Here is a 19,685-nt window from a genome sequence, read left to right on the forward strand (position 1 = left end):
GTAGTGGGAGGTGACAAATACATGCCTTCTACTTGATTTCTGGAGATCCAGAAGCCTAAATAGACACAGTCAGTGCAGGGACAGTCTTGGGGTCAAGGCGTTATAGACCTTATTTGCAGCTTGTGCAATTAGCCATCATTGCACAGCAGTGGTGTGCCTGCTACTTTGGGATCGCAGGTTCCTTTCTGGCATTATGTGCCTCTGTTGGTTTTGATTGAGGGCAGAAGGTGAAGTGCTAGCAGGAAGTATGTTGTCTGTGTGCACTTTGATTATGGTTTGGAAGACAGCTTAATGCTCACCTGATTTGAGTGTGCTTCCATTGAAAATAGCATTGGCCAGTAAATCTGAAAAGGAAAGAGAGCATGCTCCCAGGAATTGTATTGATTTTGCTCAGTACTTTAAGACAAGGAGCCTTGTAGCTCCGGTCAGAACAGAGAACGGCTGTCCACATATATGTGTGTGACTGGAAAGCAGCGATGGCGTTGGTGTCTGGAGTGTTGTGGGAAAGAGGATGAATTGGAGGCATCTGTGACATTGGCACATTAATATGATTAATGACACAGTTTAATTTGCATGGATGATTCATCTGTACACAAAAGAGAATTCTCAAATTAGTGGCTTTGTGGCAAGGCAAGTGACTTTGAAAGGATTGGTCTGTGAACGAAGAGCAAGAAATAAGGAGCCTTAAAAAAAATCCAAGCAGTGTTGCTGCATATTCTGTCAGATGAGATATAATGAGATTATGACCCAAATTGGAGATATTTAATATCTTTTATCACTATAAATTATGTATGTGCAATTTAGTGAGCTGCCTTCACTCCCAGACGTCCTGGATGACTTAATTTGACTCTAAGACAGAGATGAATTTCATTTAGACCTCCTCTGATTACTTTAAAAACACAGCTGAAATTATAATGAACTGCACAAGTGAAATACATGTAGCTACTGATGCTCTGTGGCTGGACTGAGAAATCTCTTTTGTAACGCCACAAGAGGGCATCCTTGCTACACTAAACCCAGAAATCCACTCTACTTTCTTGCAGAGTTTTTGCTAAAATATATTGTGTAGCAATGCAGTTATTTAACCTGCTGTTAGATTGTGTTTTTTTTAAAGCTAATTCTGTGCCCTTGGATAGTGTGAACCACCAGTAATCTTAGGGTTTATATTTATGCATTGCCTCTGGAAAGGTTGCTTCTGATGTATTAAATGAAACATAACTTCTGTATGTAGAACAGCCTCCCCCAATCGAGTGTCCTCAAGATGTGTTGGACTACAGCTCCCATTAGCATGACAGGGAGTTATAGTCCAGCATATCCGGAGGGAACCAGATCGGGGAAGGCTGATCTTGAGAAATGCCAGTCAAAGGTGACCAAGGCAGACAAAATTCAGCAGAGCAAGTAGGGTAAGGTGTGTCATCTGTGTTTCTTATATGCCTTTACAGGTACTTGGGAAACAGGGCCCTCTGGTTCTTGCTGCTATTAAAATATAGGAAAGGCCTCTCATTGATGAAATCAGTTGTGAGACCTCCTGGCGTCCCTTTGAACCCTGTGTTTGTGCCAAAGGGAGGGTTAATGAAAGCAGTCAAGTCTTGGCAATGCCTTGAGGGCTCTGGTGAAGTGGCCAAGTGTGCTTCCTTTTTTTAGGGAGATTTCTCTATGTTGTTGTTGTTGTTGTTGTTCAGTCGTTCAATCGTGTCCGACTCTTCGTGACCCCATGGACCATAGCACGCCAGGCCTTCCTGTCCTGCGCTCTCTCCCGGAGCGTGCTCAAGTTCATATTCATTGCATCCGTTATGCTATCTAGCCATCTCATCCTCTGCCGTCCCCTTCTCCTTTTGCCTTCAGTCTTTCCCAGCATTAGGGTCTTTTCCAGGGAGTTTTCTCTTCGCATTAGGTGGCCAAAATATTGGAGCTTCAGCTTCATTATCTGTCCTTCCAATGAGCAGTCAGGGTTGATTTCCTTTAGGATGGACTGATTTGACCTCCTTGCAGTCCAGGGGACTCGTAAGAGTCTTCTCCAGCACCACAGTTCGAAAGCATCAATTCTTCGGCGCTCAGCCTTCCTTATAGTCCAGCTCTCACAGCCATACATTACTACTGGGAAAACCATAGCTTTGATTAGACGGACCTTTGTCGGCAAGGTGATGTCTCTGCTTCTTACTACGCTGTCTAGGTTTGCCATAGCTTTCCTCCCAAGGAGCAAGCGTCTTTGAATTTCATGGCTACAGTTACCGTCTGCGGTGATCTTGGAGCCCAAGAAAGTAAAATCTGTCACTGCTTCCATTTCTTCCCCTTCTATATGCCAGGAAGTGATAGGGCCAGATGCCATGATCTTCGTTTTTTTAATGTTGAGTTTCAAACCCGCTTTTGCACTCTCCTCTTTCACCCTCAACAAGAGGCTCTTTAGATCCTCTTCGTTTTCTGCCATTAGGGTGGTATCGTCTACATATCGGGGTTGTTGATAATTCTCCCGGCAATCTTAATTCCGACCTCTAATTCATCCAACCCGGCGTTTCTCATGATGTACTCTGCATATAAGTTAAATAAGCAGGGTGACAATATGCAGCCTTGTCGTACTCCTTTCCCAATTTTGAACCAGTCGGTTGTTCCATGTCCGGTTCTTACTGTTGCTTCTTGACCCTCGTACAGGTTTCTCAGGAGACAGGTAAGGTGGTCTGGTACTCCCATCACTTTAAGAATTTGCCACAGTTTGTTGTGATCCACACAATCAAAGGCTTTAGCGTAGTCAATGAAGCATAAATAGATGTTTTTCTGGAATTCTCTTGCTTTCTCCATGATGCAGCGAATGTTGGCGATTTGATCTCTAGTTCCTCTGCCTCTTCGAAACCCAGCTTGTACTTCCGGTAGTTCTCGGTTCGCATACTGCTGAAGCCTAGCTTGTAGGATTTTGAGCATCACCTTGCTGGCATGTGAAATGAGCGCAATTATGCGGTAGTTTGAACACTCTTTGGCGTTGCCCTTCTTTGGAATTGGAATGTAAACTGACCTTTTCCATTCTTGTGGCCACTGTTGAGTGTTCCAGATTTGTTGGCATATTGAATGCAGCACTTTAACAGCATCATCTTTTAGGATTTTAAATAGCTCGGCTGGAATACTGTCATCTCCGCTAGCTTTGTTGTTACTAATGCTTCCTAAGGCCCACTTGACTTCACTCTCTAGGATGTCCGGCTCAAGTTCAGTGACCGCACTATCATGGCTATCAGGGACGTTCAGATCTTTCCTGTATAGTTCTTCTGTGTATTCTTGCCACCTCTTCTTAATCTCATCTGCTTCTGTTAGGTCCCTGCCTTCTTTGTCCTTTATCATGCCTGTCTTTGCACAAAACGTTCCCTTGAGATCTCCAATTTTCTTGAAGAGATATCTAGTCTTTCCCATTCTGTTGTTTTCCTTGATTTCTTTGCATTGTTCATTTAAGAAGGCCTTCTTGTCTCTTCTTGCTATTCTCTGGAACTCTGCATTCAGTTGGGTATATCTTCCCCTTTCTCCCTTGCTTTTCGCTTCCCTTCTTTCCTCAGCTACTTGTAAAGCCTCATCAGACAGCCACTTTGCTTTCTTGCATTTCTTTTTCTTTGGGACGGATTTCGTTGCTGCCTCCTGAACAATGTTACGGACCTCCGTCCATAGTTCCTCAGGCACTCTGTCTATCAGGTCTAATCCCTGAAATCTATTCCTCACCTCCACTGTATATTCATCAGGGATATGATTGAGGTCATACCTGAACGGTTTAGTGGTTTTCCCGACGTTCTTCAATTTAAGCCGAAATTTTGCAAGAAGCAGCTCATGATCTGAGCCACAGTCAGCTCCAGGTCTTGTTTTGACTGACTGTATAGAGCTTCTCCATCTTTGGCTGCAAAGGACATATCAATCTGATTTCGATATTGACCATCTGGTGACGTCCATGTGTAGAGTCGCCTCTTGTGCTGTTGGAAAAGAGTGTTTGCTATGATCAGCATGTTCTCTTGGCAAAACTCTATTAGCTTTTGTCCTGCTTCATTTTGTACACCAAGGCCATGCCTGCCTGTTATCCCGGTGATTTCTTGACTTCCTACTTTAGCATTCCAATCCCCTATGCTGAAGAGGACATCTTTTTTTGGTGTTAGTTCTAGAAGGTGTTGTAGGTCTTCATAGAACCGATCAACTTCAGCTTCTTCGGCCTCAGTGGTTGGGGCATAGACTTGAATTACTGTGATGTTGAATGGTTTGCCTTGGATTCGTACTGAGATCATTCTATCATTTTTAAGATTGTACCCCAGTACTGCTTTTCCCACCCTTTTGTTGACTATGAGTGCTACTGCATTTCTTCTAAGGGATTCTTGCCCACAATAGTAGATATGATGGTCACCTGAATTAAATTCGCCCATGCCTGTCCATTTTAGTTCGCTGATTCCCAAGATGTCGATGTTCAATCTTGCCATCTCATGTTTGACCACCTCCAGCTTACCTTGATTCATTGATCTGACATTCCAGGTTCCTAAACAATATTGTTCTTTACAGCATCGGATTTTCTTTTCACCACCAGACACATCCACAGCTGAGTGTCCTTTCGGGTTTGGCCCAGCCGCTTCACTCTTTCTGGCGCTACTTGGAAATACCCTCTGCTCTTCCCCAGTAGTATATTGGACACCTTCCGACCTGAGGGGCTCATCTTCCAGTGTCCTCTCTTTTAGCCTTGTGATACGTTCCATGGGGTTTTCTTGGCAAGAATACTGGAGTGGGTTGCCATTTCCTTCTCCAGTGGACCACATTTTGTCAGAACTCTCTGCCATGACCTGTCCGTCTTGGGTGGCCCTGCACGGCATAGGTTATGGCTTCACTGAGTTACGCAAGCCCCTTCGCCACAACAAGGCAGTGATCCATGAAGGGGGATTTCTCTATATAGCCACACTATTCCCAGAAGGAAAGAGCCTTTTGGGAATCTGGGGTTTAGCCCCCCGCCCCTCTCAGTTTTCCTGCAGGAGGTGATGTCATCAAGTCTTTTGTGAAGAAGCTGCAAGTTTAGTTTTTGAGGCCAACAGGGTGGCAGTTTGGAGAGACAGAGCTGGGCTCAAGTGCCCCTCTGGAGAACTAATGGGGGAACATTATCTGTTGGAGAGTTAGTGCTGTGTATCCCCACCTATGCTCAACCTACATATATGTATAAATAAACCATACATCACAAAAACACCACAAGCCTCCAGAACGTCATTCCAAGGGAACCAAAACCCTGGTTAAATGCATGAACCCTGGAGTTATCACCACTCAGAGCTTTGGGGTGCACAAAACAGTATTGTATTAATTGCATCAACAAACCCATCGGAACAGAAAAAACTTGCCATGGCAGTCCAAGAAGTCTCTAAAGGACATAGCAGTTGAATCCTTCTCTCCTGCATCCTATATATATATTTTAATAAAATACATTAGATTATAAATGATGCTAATATTGCTGACATGATTACATGACAAAAGAGATAAGACACAGAGACAATACACTCAATCATGGTTACTTGTGGGTGGCCTTCTTTGCCATTCAGTGGTATTTGCTCATTGTATATAAAATTAGGGCCAAAATCCAATTAAAAAAGCTGGTCCATTTTTTTTTAAAGTAACAGATAATTGGGCCTTTAGGGATTTGTAGCTAAATATCCATTACAGTTCACATTTGTTTAGCCCATTAAAAGGGCAAACTCTCTTGGACAGCAGGTTATGTGCAGGATTTGGTAAGTGGATTTGCTTTTTACTTTGTCTCTTACTTGACTTGCTGCTTTAAAAATCTACCCGATCAGCAGGTGTGTGAGGTGTTTTGTTTCTGATTCTGTGCGTGTGTATTTTCTGAGTCCCTCGCTCTTTAGAATATGTAATTCATTTACGTAGAGTTCAGCAGTAATATCTGTTTTCTCAGCTCCATTTTAACAGCCCACATTTTGTAACAGTTAAAAACATGGTGTGCTTGTTTATTTCATAGACATAAACAGTACATAAGCAGTTCTTAAAAAAGAGAGAGTGAGGGAACGAGAGATGGGCCACTTCATTTTAAAGGCAGAGACAACTTGGGGAACGATTGAGAATTAAATCTACATTCATAAATTTGTTAATTGGCATAGTCATCATCTTTAATTGCTCATTATAAAGGATACTATAAAATGCACTGTGAGTAAATTGTTAGCAGATGATAATATAGGGGACCATAAAATGCATTTCGTAATATGTAAATAGCGAGGGGGGGAGTAGCATTTATCTGAAAGGAATAATGTGATTTAGAAAGTGATCTTAATCAAAAACTAAACTGCAGTTTTTCATCTGCGAGCACAAAATTTCTTTGGAATGCTGGCAATTACATCTCATATACTGTGTTGGAACTCTGTTATCTTGTTGGCTAAATTAAAGTTGTTAGTGAATTTCTTTGTCACCTCAATGCGTATGGTCTTACGAAGCATGTGGTGTAAATGCTGAAAGATAATTGTCTTCTCAAGGATGTGTAGACAGTGAAGGTGCTACTCTGTGATCAGGCTTGCCAGATCCAAAGAAGTACCCTTCTAAATGCTCTGCGATAAGGGTCAGCCCTATAGAGTTGTACTCTCTTAAAAGGATGAGCTTAGCCCTCTTGTCACATCATGACCCTCCAGAGTTCAAGCACAAGTTGCTAGAACCCAACAAGGGTAATTGAAGCTAAGGATCCAGCGCATTGACTTCTCCTGTTGCCTTTAAGCACGTTTGGTACATTTCTGGGTTGGGTCCCAGTAAACTGAATCAAGCTGTAGAAATGACAGGTGATTAATATCTTTCCTTACCATGGTACCAAGCCTCTAGGGAATGGCTGCATTTGCAAACCGCGCTGCCCCAGTAGAGCTCCTGCCTCAAACGGTCAGAAGTGATCTTGTTGTTTATGCAGTGTGTAAGCCATTACTGGTCTCCCCTTGTCTGATGCAAACAGTAGCGTTACAGTTGGTCATAAGGAAAGTTTCCCACTCGACAAAGAAAAGAGGCATTATTAAGATCAAGATTTCCCCCACCTCTTTTTTTTTGGCCTTGTTTACAAGGGGAGGCTTAGTTAGGTCTCCTTCATGTAATAAAACCCAGTATTCTCTGTTGTCAGTGCCATTCTGCTCCAGATGAGGAGAACAGGGCTACTGTTCTCAGGTTTCTCTAAGGGAGGAGCAAAGCGCTTTCAGTGAGGATGGGCAAGAGTCACGGCAAAGTTCAAAGGCTCTTGGATGAATTCAAGATTAATTTGCAAAAACCGAAAAGTGTATTTTAAGAGCTTTTGTTGGTGCTACTTTTTAATACCTCATAATTACAAATGAAGCCTAGGACAACAACAATCCCACAGCGAAGAAAGGAGGCAGTGATTTCAGTGTACCCAAGTGCTGAGACCCATCGACGTCCGGTTCTTGTAGGGTCACTCACAATCCTCACTCACCATCTCCAGTCCATGCAAAGGCATGGTTCAGACATAACACTGGACTGTGGATTGGCATTACATGGCTAAGCATTTCCTTGCTTAACACTTCCCTTGGAAAGCTTTCCTGCTTGGAAAAAAGGAGGGTAAGGGGAGACATGATAGAGGTCGACAAAACGATGCATGGTGTGGAGAATGTGGATAGGGAGACATTTTTCTCCCTCTCTCAAAATACTAGAACCCAGGGTCATCCCATGAATCTGATTGGTGGGAGATTCGAGACAGATAAAAGGAAGTACTTCTTCACACAGTGCATAGATAAACTATGGAACACACTACCACAGGATGTAGTGACGGCTGCCAATTTGCATGGCTTTAAAAGGGGATGGGACAAATTCCTGGAGGAAAAGGCTATCAATGGCTACTAGACTTGACGGCTATGTGCTACCTTCAGTACCAGAGGCAGTGAGCCTATGTACACCAGTTGCTGGGGAACATGGGTGGGAGGGTGCTGTTGCACTCATGTCCTGCTTGTGGGTTCTTGGTCGACAGCTGGTTGGCCACTGTGTGAACAGAATGCTGGACTAGATGGACCCTTGGTCTAATCCAGTATGGCTCTTCTTATGTTCTAATGTTGTGCTCCTGATTTGAAGCAAACCATAGACCAGCCTTCCTCAACCTGGTGCCCTCCAAAGGTTTTGGACTACCTCTCCCAGCATTCCTGACCATTAACCATGCAGGCTGGGGCTGATGGGAGCTGAAGTCCAAAACCTATGGAGAGCACCAGGTTGGGGAAGGCTCTGATAGAATCAGTTGACTATAGTTTATGGTTGACGTGCAAAATGGAGGCTGTTCCTGGTTTGCAGGGCAAGCACCAACCATAGTTTGCTGGTTCAGGCAGAACAGCAAACTGTGGTTTGCCTCAGACAAGGATCAGAGGCAGGGAAATGGAAGGAGGGGGAAGAGAGAGCATGCAGTTCTGAGGCTTCTTGCTAAATGTTAGGCATTACGTCTGAACCATCTTGAAGGGTTTGAGCCAAGATGGAAGGGGAGGGGCAGAGAAAAAGAGGGCTGTCATTGATATTCCTTGGAATGCCATTACAGCCCCTGATCAGCCCAGTCTACCACTGTTTGTCCTTCTGATTTGCTCAGCCTAAGCAGCATCACCAACTGCGGATGCCATGTTTCCTGCCCTCTCTGGCAGCGGCTCACCTCTCAAAGGGAGCTTGTCTTATCTTCTCACCTCACTTCATAAACTACTGGGCTCTGAAAGCAAGTACAGCCCATTGATGGGCACTTTGCTTAGTAATGAAGAAAGAACTGTGACAACAGTGGATGTAGATGGGGTGGCTGACTTAACTCTTTATTTATCTGGAAGATGCTCAACCACCAGTGTACTCCCGACCATGCAAGATAATCGTCAGGCAGTTGTTTCCAAGCGACACCACACAAGTTTTATGATGTTGCTTTCTTGAGTCTGTTACTGAAGTTACCTAGCGAAAAAGCAAGCCTTTGTCCAACAGACAAGTCAATCTGAGAAATGGTTTGGAAAAGAAATCCCAGTAGCCTTTATTGACATCTGTCCCACAAAGTAATGAGCCAAGAAAACCCCTGCCATCTCATGGAAATGCACAAGCTTTTGCTTTGATTGTTTATCTTTGCTCCCTCTCCTGCCCCTGGGCTCAACTTGACCTTCAGTGATCAGGATGCAATTTCAGTAGGGCTCATAATAATGCACTGTTACCAACACAACCCATTCCCCCCCCCCCACAATTTTTTACATGCATTTTGCTCATGCAACAAGTTACAAAACGGCGCACTTTCAACAGGCTGCAGCAGCCACCCTAGGCACAGTCCAGTGACCACTGAGGACAGGTTGGGTTGAAATGTTTTGTTCCTTCCTCTCCTCTTCTTTCAGGGAATACACATATGGGATCAGGGGGAAGGATTCATTATTTGTGCATGTGTACATGTGTGCGTGTGTGTGAGAAAGAGACTGAAAGACAGACAGACGGACAGACAGACCTGGGTCTGCGATGAATTCAGAGAGGATAGAGGAGGGGGCATAGGGTGGAAAGGTGTATATGTACCAATGTACCTATTTGAGAGAAGGAATTACAAGTGAGGGCAGGAACAATTGGTCGAGAAATTAGTTGATGGAAGAAATTCTTATTGGTATGAGATAGATAGATAGATAGATAGATAGATCAAAGCAAGTGGAGGAGCTTTTTGAGTTTTGTAGGGTGGGGTTTAAATCCAAATAATACAAGCTTAAAAGAAATAAAAGGAAGTTTTTGCAGCAGGGAAAATGGCAATAAAGTTGATGCACTTGAGATGCTGAACTGGTTTATTTTATTTATTTATTAATTTCATTTCATTTCATTTCTATACTGCCTAATAGCCGAAGCTCTCTGTAGGTTATCAAGCTACAACATTATTGATGACAATCCCATTGGTTTCAAACATCCACGAGACTTTAGTGGGATATGTTAATGCACATGTATTACACAGAGAGAGTTTACAAATGCATAGTATTTGAAGAACTTGAGTTGTAAGTTTTTAAAGAGCTCCTTCGTAAGTGCCTATTTTGGGATCTCTAAAAAATCAACCAACTCCTCACATTTGCTGTATCGTGCTACGCTACAGGGCAGAGACAAAGTTTCCAGCCCCCACAAAGTCCTGCTTTCGTGTTGTACGCGCTTGCTCTGTGTACATTCCTTGTGGATACGTGAGCAGCCACCATAGTGCTAGAGCTGAGGAGCACTATGCTTATCTGAGCTTAGGATTGCCATGTGTCCTGCTTTACAGTCCTCTCTTTGAAAGGCTGCCCGAGCACTGTTTGAAGATTTTGGGGGTGTTTGGACGATTGCATGGGGAAAAGAAGCCATCATGGCTTCTCCCCCTGCGCATGCTGCATGTGTGCCTGTTGTTTACATAATTACCGGCACTGCTGCACAGGTTGGTGTGTCATATGAACCCAGCGCACAGCACAGTGGGAATGGCTTTGTACCCACCCTACAATCCCTACTGCATGTCGTGGGGTTTAGGGTGGGTACAAAGTCACCACTGCCACACTGTGCGCTGGGTTCTCATGACAACCCGCACAGCAGCGTGGGTAATTATGTAAACAATGGGTGTGCGCATGGCATGCACGGGCGTGGGGGAAGAAGCCATGATAGCTTCTCCCTCCCCCCCGTAATTGTCTGAATTCAGACATCCTCTATTTGAAAGGTTGTCCAGTCCAAATCCAGTTCAGAGATAAAAGAGCCCTAAGAAGAGAGAGCAGCAGGGGCCTTGAAGTTGCCCATCCACAGTTAGCACCTGGAGAGCAGACGGAGGGGGCACACAGGTCACAGTCTTCCCCACTTGTGGGGCCTGTTTGCATAATCACGGTGGGAGAAATAAGCCACCCTACAACTGCCCATGGGTTCTAGGTGGTTTGTTAACCATGGCAACAAGCCACTGTGGCTGGTTCTCAGGACATGGGAAGCTCCGCTACTGAGGGTAATTATGCACTCTCCCCCCTGGCATACAACCAGCACATGCAGGGTGGTTAACAAGCCACCCAGAACAAGCTTATCAACCACCCTGCGATATTGCAAATCAGGTCATCAGATGTACTGTACTTCTATTTAACTTATACTAATTATTATTTCTAAGTTTGTATCTATACATATAAATTAGCATGTGCAAATCTCTCTCCTCTTTTGCACCCCTCCCTTTTTGGGGGTGCTATTTAAACAGCCCCCTTACCTGAGCAGAGATTTATCTCATATCTATTTTCCCCTTGATCATGTCTTTGCCAGATTAAATCACGATGGCAGTCCAGCATTACTTGTTTTAGGGAACAGGGAGATAGCTTGGATACATCCTCAGATTAACTTTACTCATATCTCTCTGTCACTGGCACTCACAGAGATCTTTCGATGTAAACATGGGCTTGTACAAAATTGTAGAATCACATGCACAACGCTCCGTTGTGGCCTGTAAACTCCCTTCAAAGGGTGTTGCCACTGCTGTGGTCTTGCATTGAACTGCAGATGGTGCTGTATAACAGTGGTTTTAATCTAACATCATCAGCCTGAACCCTCAGTAATGGTTTCCCAATCTGGTTTCTTCCCCAGGCCTTGGAGGTGGAGGAAAACCTAGCAGATGCAGAAATGCTTGTGCATATTTTCAAATGGGAATTTGGATTTACTGTGAAACATATACACTGATAAAGCTCTTTAACTGCAGTAAAAACCTGGAAAAATCACCAAGGTAAGGAGAACACCTAATCTTTTTAAATAGATCATGAAGATTTCCGGAATGTCTAATGCAGCCTTCCCAAACTGACACTTCCCAGCATGGCACCCACCTGGGCGGGGTTGATAGGAGTTGTAGTCCAATACCTCTGGAGGGTGCCAAGTTAGGGAAGGCTTATCTCATGTGTAATATTACTTACCATAATTTGACAATGACACAGGAACTAATTTTTTTGTGGAGGTAGAAAAAGTTAACATGATTAGGAATTCAATATTTTTGAGCATTGGTACATTTTGTGACTGCTGCTTCTATCTAAAGACTCAGCAATCTTGATTTTTTGGGAGTTAATTCCCATCTCTTGAGATCCTTTTTCACACTGCCGAGCTGGAGCCAGTGCCTAATTTTTAAACGTTCAGGTGCCTGTGTTTAAACCTGCCTAGAATCTGCATGGGTAAATCTCAAAACTCTTCCCTTAAACCCAGGTGTGCAGACGGAAGGCGGCGCCAATATCTGGCATCCTTGGGCGGCTGCCAGGGTCCCAGGATTCGGGCTGGGCTCACTGCCAATGCCTGCTCTGGAGCCCCTTTAGCTATTTTCCTGGCCTGGCACTCTGACCAGTGGCATGACGCTGGATCTCAGAAGTTCTCAAATGGTAACAATTCCTGTCCTCCTGAATAGAAATAGGTGTGTAGACCAGGAGTGGGAAGAAGCTACACTCTGCTCCATCAATTGGATGACTGACCAATTTCAGGTAGATGGTTGCTGGGATTCTTGCAGAGAATACTAGGTGGATGTTGGTCTGATCTGCAAGAAAGATCAACGTGGACATGTGGGCACTCAGGGCCAGCGTAGTTATGCCTTTTCTGTTAAGAGATCCAGAGTGTAGATTTTTGCTTTATAAATTGAAAATGCAGTGGGGGACCACAAATATTCTTGTTTTTTAAAAAGCAGCAGCATTTATTTATAGTTAAATATTTATTCCCCACCTTTTAGGATATAAATCCTTCCAAGGCAGCTTACAAGTAAAATAAAAATGCAGTAATAAAATAATAAACGTGACAGTATCAAAACATAATTCGTAAGGATTTTTCTCACAAGGCCCTTGTGGGGTGGGGCAGAGAGACAGTCCAACTGAGCAGCTACTGTCTTCTTTGCCCCCCTCACTCTCCTATTCCTTCCCACAGGACATTTGATGGTAAATGGCCCTGTGTGTTTGTGTATGGGTGGGGATGACAACAACATTCCAGCTGGAGCAAGGTCTGACATCTTCTTTGCCTGCCTCTCCAGTTCACATTCAGTAGTCCAATTGCCCATGCAAGACTGATGTTAGCATATCTCTGATGCACAGTGGCCTTTTCAGAAGTAACATTTCTTCATACAATTTGTACAAAACAACAGCCATTTGGATAACCACTGCTTTTATTTCTCAGCCTGGGGGCAAAACACAGAGGTGTAACCGGAGTGTATTCCCCCATTGAAATGACCATGGCTAACATAACAGAAGGAAATACTTACTGCTAAAGAGAATGTGGGTGAAAACTACTGGCCATTGGGAAAATAAGGGGGAACACACTCCAAGGACTGGATCCACATACTTTTCAAAAAACACACGTCATACTTACAACTCAGGCTGAAAAAAGTAGTTCATCATAGCTTCCTAGTGTCTGAAGCTGATTCACGTTGCGACCACATTGTAGCTTGGTTGCATGTTGGTGTCCAGGTGAGCCAGAAGGTTAAGATGGCAGAACATCAGTCTTTGACCGGGGTCCAGAGCCATGATAACTCGCATGCTCTCGGACCACACAATACTTGTTTCTCAGTAGCTTTTAAATCTCTCTTCCTGTTACCTATGGCATCATTTCTGTAGTCCACAAGTAGGGATGAGCGCAATAGCATTTTCCTACTCATGTTCCCCAGCAACTGGTACTGAGAGGTATACTGCCTTTATTAGGGATGGCACAGGCACCTGATTCTGTCTGGGAATCCGGCGGAACCGCCCCTGCTCTCACCTCCGAGCCTTGCTTGCTAAGCCCCTGACCCTGCTTGTCCCTGCCTGCGCTCAGCGAATGGCCCGCACTCACCGCAGCGGCCTTGTCAAGCAACATGGTCTCCATTTTTTGAGAAAATGGCAACCGCAAAAACACGCATATTTGCATATGCATGAAAATGCACTTTTTTGTGAATGTGCATATTTGTGTATGTGCGAAAATGCACATTTTTGCAAAAATGTGCATTTTCGCATATGCACAAATATGCGCATTCACAAAATGCACATTTTCATAGAACCATAGAATCATAGGGTTGGAAGGGGCCTACAAGACCACATGTGTGCACAAAATGTGCATTTTGCAATTGCCATTTTATTTTTCAAAAAATGGCGACTGCAGAGCTCGATGAGGCTGCTGGGGTGAGTGCGGGCTGCTCTATGAGTGTGGGAGGGGCTTGAGTGCGATCTGGGGACCGGTGAGTGGGGGCAGGGGCTTGGTGGGCACCCGGAGAACCCAGATGGGGGTGGGTTCACACATCCCTAGCCTTTATTACTGGATGTAATATATAGTCGTCATGACTAGTAGCCATCTAATTTAAACTACCCTGGCTAACTGGTTAAAGGCCAGTGATTTAAATGGGCTCAAAAATGTTACCTAAAAGTAATCTTACATATTGTGGGACAGTCTGCACAGATCTTGTGCTGAATCTTGCCCAGCTCATATTCTTAACCTCATAATGGAATTGCAGAAAGAGAACTTCCAGGGAGGTGGTGGTGGTGGGAATGAAGCGTGCACTCTGCTGCATCCCTTCTTATTATGAGACACGGCTGGTAAAGAATTGATTTTGGTTTGGGTGTGAACGTGATTCAAGTATTCTGTTTTTAATCATCCATTTCAATTAATTTCCAGTCTGTCATCTGCCTTTTTCCTGATTTGCAGCTTTTTTGGTTTTATTTTACATTACTCCTAAATTATATATTGTCCCTTTCTCTCAGTGGTTTCCTTTTTTCTGCCTGCAGGATGAGGTCCTGTGCCAAATCAATGCTTCCTTCTCAGCGGCTGTTCCTGGCATATGTGTTAATGGTGTGCTGTAAATTGTTGTCCGCGACTAGCCACCATCCCCGGGGGCATCCAGGTAGGAGCTTTTAAACTCATTACGCGCTGCCGAGGCCAATTAATAACACTCTCCGAACGTTACAGTCCACTTTTTAGTCATGGATAATTGATGAAGCTGTTTGACAAAGTGTTATGATCAGAACAAAAAAAGAGAAGGCTATGAACACACACACAAAGAAAGATGAGTTATGGCTAAGACGTCAAAGGAGTTCATGGTAGCATTTACAGTCAGGGCCAGAAATATCGGAACAAGGATAACTGTTTTGGCAATTGGCCTCTGTACACCACCACATTGAAGTTGAAAGGAAACAGACCCAGATGGGAGCGGTCAGGACTTGCAGCTGTAATTCAAGGGTTTTGACAAAACTGGGGCACTAACCATTCAGGAAGTACAGCCAGTGGCATACACACACACCCATCGTTGGTGGCCCGTAAGTAATGGAACAAACCAACATCATTTCAAACTTAAGGATCGCATTTAATACCTGGATGAAAATCCTTTGCAGTCAATGACTGCCTGAAGTCTGGAACCCATGGACATGGTCAAATGCTGAGTTTCCTCCCTCAAGATGCTTTGCCAGGCCTTTACTGCAGCTGCCTTCAGCTGCTGCTTGTTTGTGGGTCTTTCTGCCTTCAGTCTTGTCTTCAGTAAGTGAAAAGCATGCTCTATTGGGTCGAGATCCGGTGACTGACTTGGCCATTGAAGAACATCCCACTTCTTTGCCTTCAGAAACTCTTGGGTAGCTTTTGCTGTATGTTTTGGGTCATTATCCATCTGCAATATGAAGCGGCATCCTATCAGTTTGGCAGCATTCGGCTGAATCTGAGCAGAATGTATAGCCCTATACACTTCAGAATTCATCCTGCTGCTTTTATCAGCAGTCAGGTCATCAATAAACACCAATGCCCCAGTTCCATTGGCAGCCATACATGCCCATGCCATAACACTGCCTTCATCATGTTTGACAGATGATGTGGTATGCTTTGGATCATGAGCTGTTCCTTTCCGTTTCCATACTTTTCTCCTCCCATCATTCTGGTACAAGTTAATCTTGGTTTCATCAGTTCAAAGAATCTTATTCCAGAACTGGGCAGGCTTTTTTAGGTGTTTGCTGGCAAAGGCTAATCTGGCCTTTCTGTTCTTGAGCGTTACCAGTGGTTTGCACCTTGTTGTATTTACATTCATAAAGCCATCTCTTGACTGTAGATGTTGTCAATGACATGCCAACCTCCGCAAGGGCATTCTTGACCTGGCTAGATCTTGTGAAAGGGTTCCTCTTCACCATGAGCAGAATTCTGCGGTCATCCACTTTAGTTGTCTTCCGTGGTCTGCCAGGCCTTTTGCTGTTGCTGAGCTTGACAGTTAATTCCTTCTTTTTCAGGATGTCCCAGACTGTTGTATTGGCCACTCCCAGTGTTTTTGCTATCTCTCTGATGGGTTTATTTTGTTTCCTCAGCCTAATGATGGCCTCCTTCACTTGCATGGACACCTCTTTGGACCTCATGTTGGGGGTTCCAGTGAACAGCTACCAAATGCAAATGTAACACTCAGAGCCACCTCCAGGCCTTTTGTCTGCTTGATTGATCATGGGGTGCCCAGGAAACAGGCCACATCTGGCCATGCAGCTGCTTGTCAGCCATTTGTTCCATTACTTATAAGCCACCAACGATGGGGGTGTGTGCATGCCACTGGCTGTCCTTCCTGAATGGTTAGTGCCCCACTTTTGTCAAACCCCTTGAATTACAGCTGAAAGTCCTGACTTCGCTCCCATCTGGGTGTGTTTTCTTTCAACTTCAATGTGGTGGTGTACAGAGGTCAACTGCCAAAACAATTATCCTTGTTCCAGTATTTCTGGCCGTGACTGTATATAGGGAAGTTTCTTGAGCAAATTCATGACACCCCTGAATTTGGGGCATGTTTCTTCATCTCTTCCATGTATCCAAAAGAAAAGAGATAAAACTCCCAATTCCATACAACACAATAAAGAACAAGGAAATGTTTTTGAAAATGAAGGAGGGAGGGAACTGTTGCCTAGCTGTATTTCACTTGTTAGTTGCCCCCCGCCCTTTCTTCATGAGCTGATTACCTCAACAAAATATATTCCTTTTGTGAGCAGCTGTTATAACCCTGAGCAGTTGACAGGCTTTCTGTCCATCTATAAGGTGAGAAAAATCCGAATGTATTATGAACGCTTTCCCCATCTGAAGAGATAATCAGTGATGGGAAGGGGAAATTGGGTGCCCGAGTGAAGGTATCCCCCTAAACAGAGGAGTTGGGGAGCTCCAAGACCATTGCAACAGGTGTGGCTGCACCCACAGACCTAAGGACTGGAGCCAGGATCACATGCATAGTGTTGAATGTTGACCATATCTCTGTCCCCTCCCCCGTGCCACTTTCATGTGCTGTGGGGGGCATTGGAAGTGGCAAAAATGTGATTCTTTGCATAGGCACCCCCTTTCTGTAAATGAAAGCTATTTGGACCAATTGAAAAGTCTGTGTAGAAAATGTTGTGACCATTACCCATAGCTCATGTTTCTTTATTTTTCCCTCTGTGTCCTATGGTGTTGTTGTACTTTTTACTTTTTCCTGGGTTCCCATTCCTGTCCAACAGTGAAGGCCACTGAGCACCACACTAAACATTCTTCTACTCATGGATAGCAGACACCTGTTTTCATCTGAAAATTCCACCCCCCCGGGGGTGTGTGTGTTAAAAAAAAATAAAAAAATCCTCCATTGATTTCAGTGGAGGTGGTTTTCCGTTTTGGATTCCAATGGAGGCAGTTTTCCATTCTCCTGTTCATCTCTCATCTGTTCATCTCTGCCAGCACATGGTGGCCTCGAGCAAGCTCTATGAAGCCACTTGTAAAGACAGCTGCATTTTTTTCCCTTTCTTCAAAGACAGTCCTGCAAAATCTTAGTTAGAGTCGTAGTTAGTGAAACAGTATCATTTAGCATAGAATCAAACTGCATGGTCTTCTCGCCCAGGGGTCAAGAGTCTGGAATATAAAACTGGTTATGAGTCTGGGGTCTTTTAGGGGCTCTTCTTGTAGGTCTCCCCAAAACCCTCACTCAAGTCCTTCTACCATTCCAGATCAAATTAGCCATCTTTACTCTTTGTTTACCCTTTCAGATTAACACACAGAAACTTACGCATAGTTTTCATGGTGAAACAGCAAATGTCTTGACATCCTGGTTGCTTTGAGAAACTTGGAATGCGTGAATATTTTCGCTAAAAGCTTAGAAAGTGTGGGAAAGGCTGGCTTTAGAATGTAGGGATTCTTGTGGTCACCATGGCTACAAAAAGAATAAACAAAACTCTGAATTTTCAGCACTGAAAGTCTGTCAAACAAGTTGTGGAAGCAAAATAAGCTGTGCAAATGTATGCAGATCTGCTTCTTTAAATATTTCCAAGTTGCAGATGTGGTGGTGATGAGGCAGCTTTATCTAGAGTTAAACAGATCTCTTGGATGTTGTACTACCACTGAATTCTTTCACATTTGTCATATATAAATATAGTTTTATGACAATTCAGTAAATCATTAATTTAAAGAACAAATATTCTGGAATATCTGCTTTGCTACCAATCTCAAATCACCCCACTTGAAGGACAAGTCCTCAGGTTAATAATAAACCTTAGGAGCCTCACTTTGTAACAAAAATATGTGAAATTGCTGGCACCAATTAGCTTGTGAATTATCTACTACTTCATTCACAAACACTCTACAACTAGGAGTCCAATGAGGAGGTGATAAGATGGGGTGGTGTGTGGTGATTTCACAAGGTGGTGATTGGTGTCTGAATGTCTGAATACATGAATGTACCCAAAATTATCCCTGTAGGATGAACTCCAGGGCTCATTTTTCCAAAAAGAGGAAGAGGACTAATTATTTTTTGAAAATACAGCAGCTGCAGTCAATGAGCAAAATAAATTCGCAAGTTTTAAATGCATAAGCACCCCCACAGCCCATCTTATTAACTAGTATTTCCAGTTTTGCTTAATTTCTCCTTTGTAGAATGTAAGTGGGGCAAAAACATCTTGGCAGTGGAATTTGTGTCCAACCTAGGATTCAATCACACACCTTTAAAATTAATTCCCCATCCAGTCCCAGGGGAAATACCTGTGACGGGAAGATGATGGTGTCTGTTGTGTGCATGCAAGATGAATCCTCATTATACATGATGCAAATTCTCTAACTTTACAACTCAAGATTCTGACTGAACATTTTTGTAGGATTAAGATTGATTTTAGTCCTTTCAAAATTCACCCTCCTAATCTTAAAGTCTTTACAAAGTGCCAACAACTTTATATGAATGAAAAATAGATGACCATAACATAATTGCTTCTGGAAGCCTCAAGAAACATACTAATAATACATTGTTGTCATTGCTAAGTTTTGTTTCTTCTCAGAAATTGAAGCAAATTTGGTTTAAGAATAGAATAGAAGATTAGCCTATAATATATGCTAAAAACTAGCTGTTGCCTGCCTGCCACTTTCTGTCTGAGACTCTCCCCGTAACCTTGGCTAAGCTGCTGTGAAGTTACAGAATGTTCACAACATTCAAGCTGCTCAGGTTGGCCATTATAATGTCGACAGACCACGAAGCCTTTGTGAAGGATGTGAAAGGGCTGAGAGCTGTTGACAGAAAGGTGACAGGGGTACTGAACAGGCAGGGAGGCCCATGACTAGAAAGTGAGAATAAGGAGGAGAATAGGGCCCAAGAGGGAGGGGAGGTAAGGGACGGGGGGCATGGGAAACAGAGTGGTTGAAGGAAGGGAACATGGCAAGTCAGAGCTGAGAAGCAGAGACTTTAAATATGGATAAGGGGAGGAAGCAGAAATTGAGGGAAAGAAGAATGAAAGGAGGAGGTATGGATTTGAGAGAGGGAAGGGAAAATGAGAAAGAGACTGACACAACAACTGTCACAGAGCCAAAGGACA

At 43.8% G+C, this 19,685-nt stretch overlaps 1 protein-coding gene across 5 annotated transcripts in view; it reads left to right on the top strand.

Annotated features, from left to right (window-relative positions):
• TAFA4 (TAFA chemokine like family member 4) overlaps window positions 1-19,685 on the top strand; it is a 181,761-nt gene that overhangs the window by 59,990 nt on the left and 102,086 nt on the right. For all 5 annotated transcript variants that reach the window (XM_084832506.1, XM_084832507.1, XM_084832505.1 and 2 more), the window contains 2 exons: window positions 11,521-11,656; window positions 14,649-14,764. In XM_084832506.1, coding sequence (XP_084688632.1) covers window positions 11,577-11,656; window positions 14,649-14,764 — 196 coding nt within the window. In that variant the 5' untranslated portion in view covers window positions 11,521-11,576. The remainder of the gene's footprint in view (window positions 1-11,520; window positions 11,657-14,648; window positions 14,765-19,685) is intronic.

Source organism: Heloderma suspectum, chromosome 2, assembly GCF_057233095.1.
Source record: "Heloderma suspectum isolate Gila_16-S chromosome 2, 16-S_ref, whole genome shotgun sequence".
Lineage (NCBI taxonomy): Eukaryota > Metazoa > Chordata > Lepidosauria > Squamata > Helodermatidae > Heloderma > Heloderma suspectum.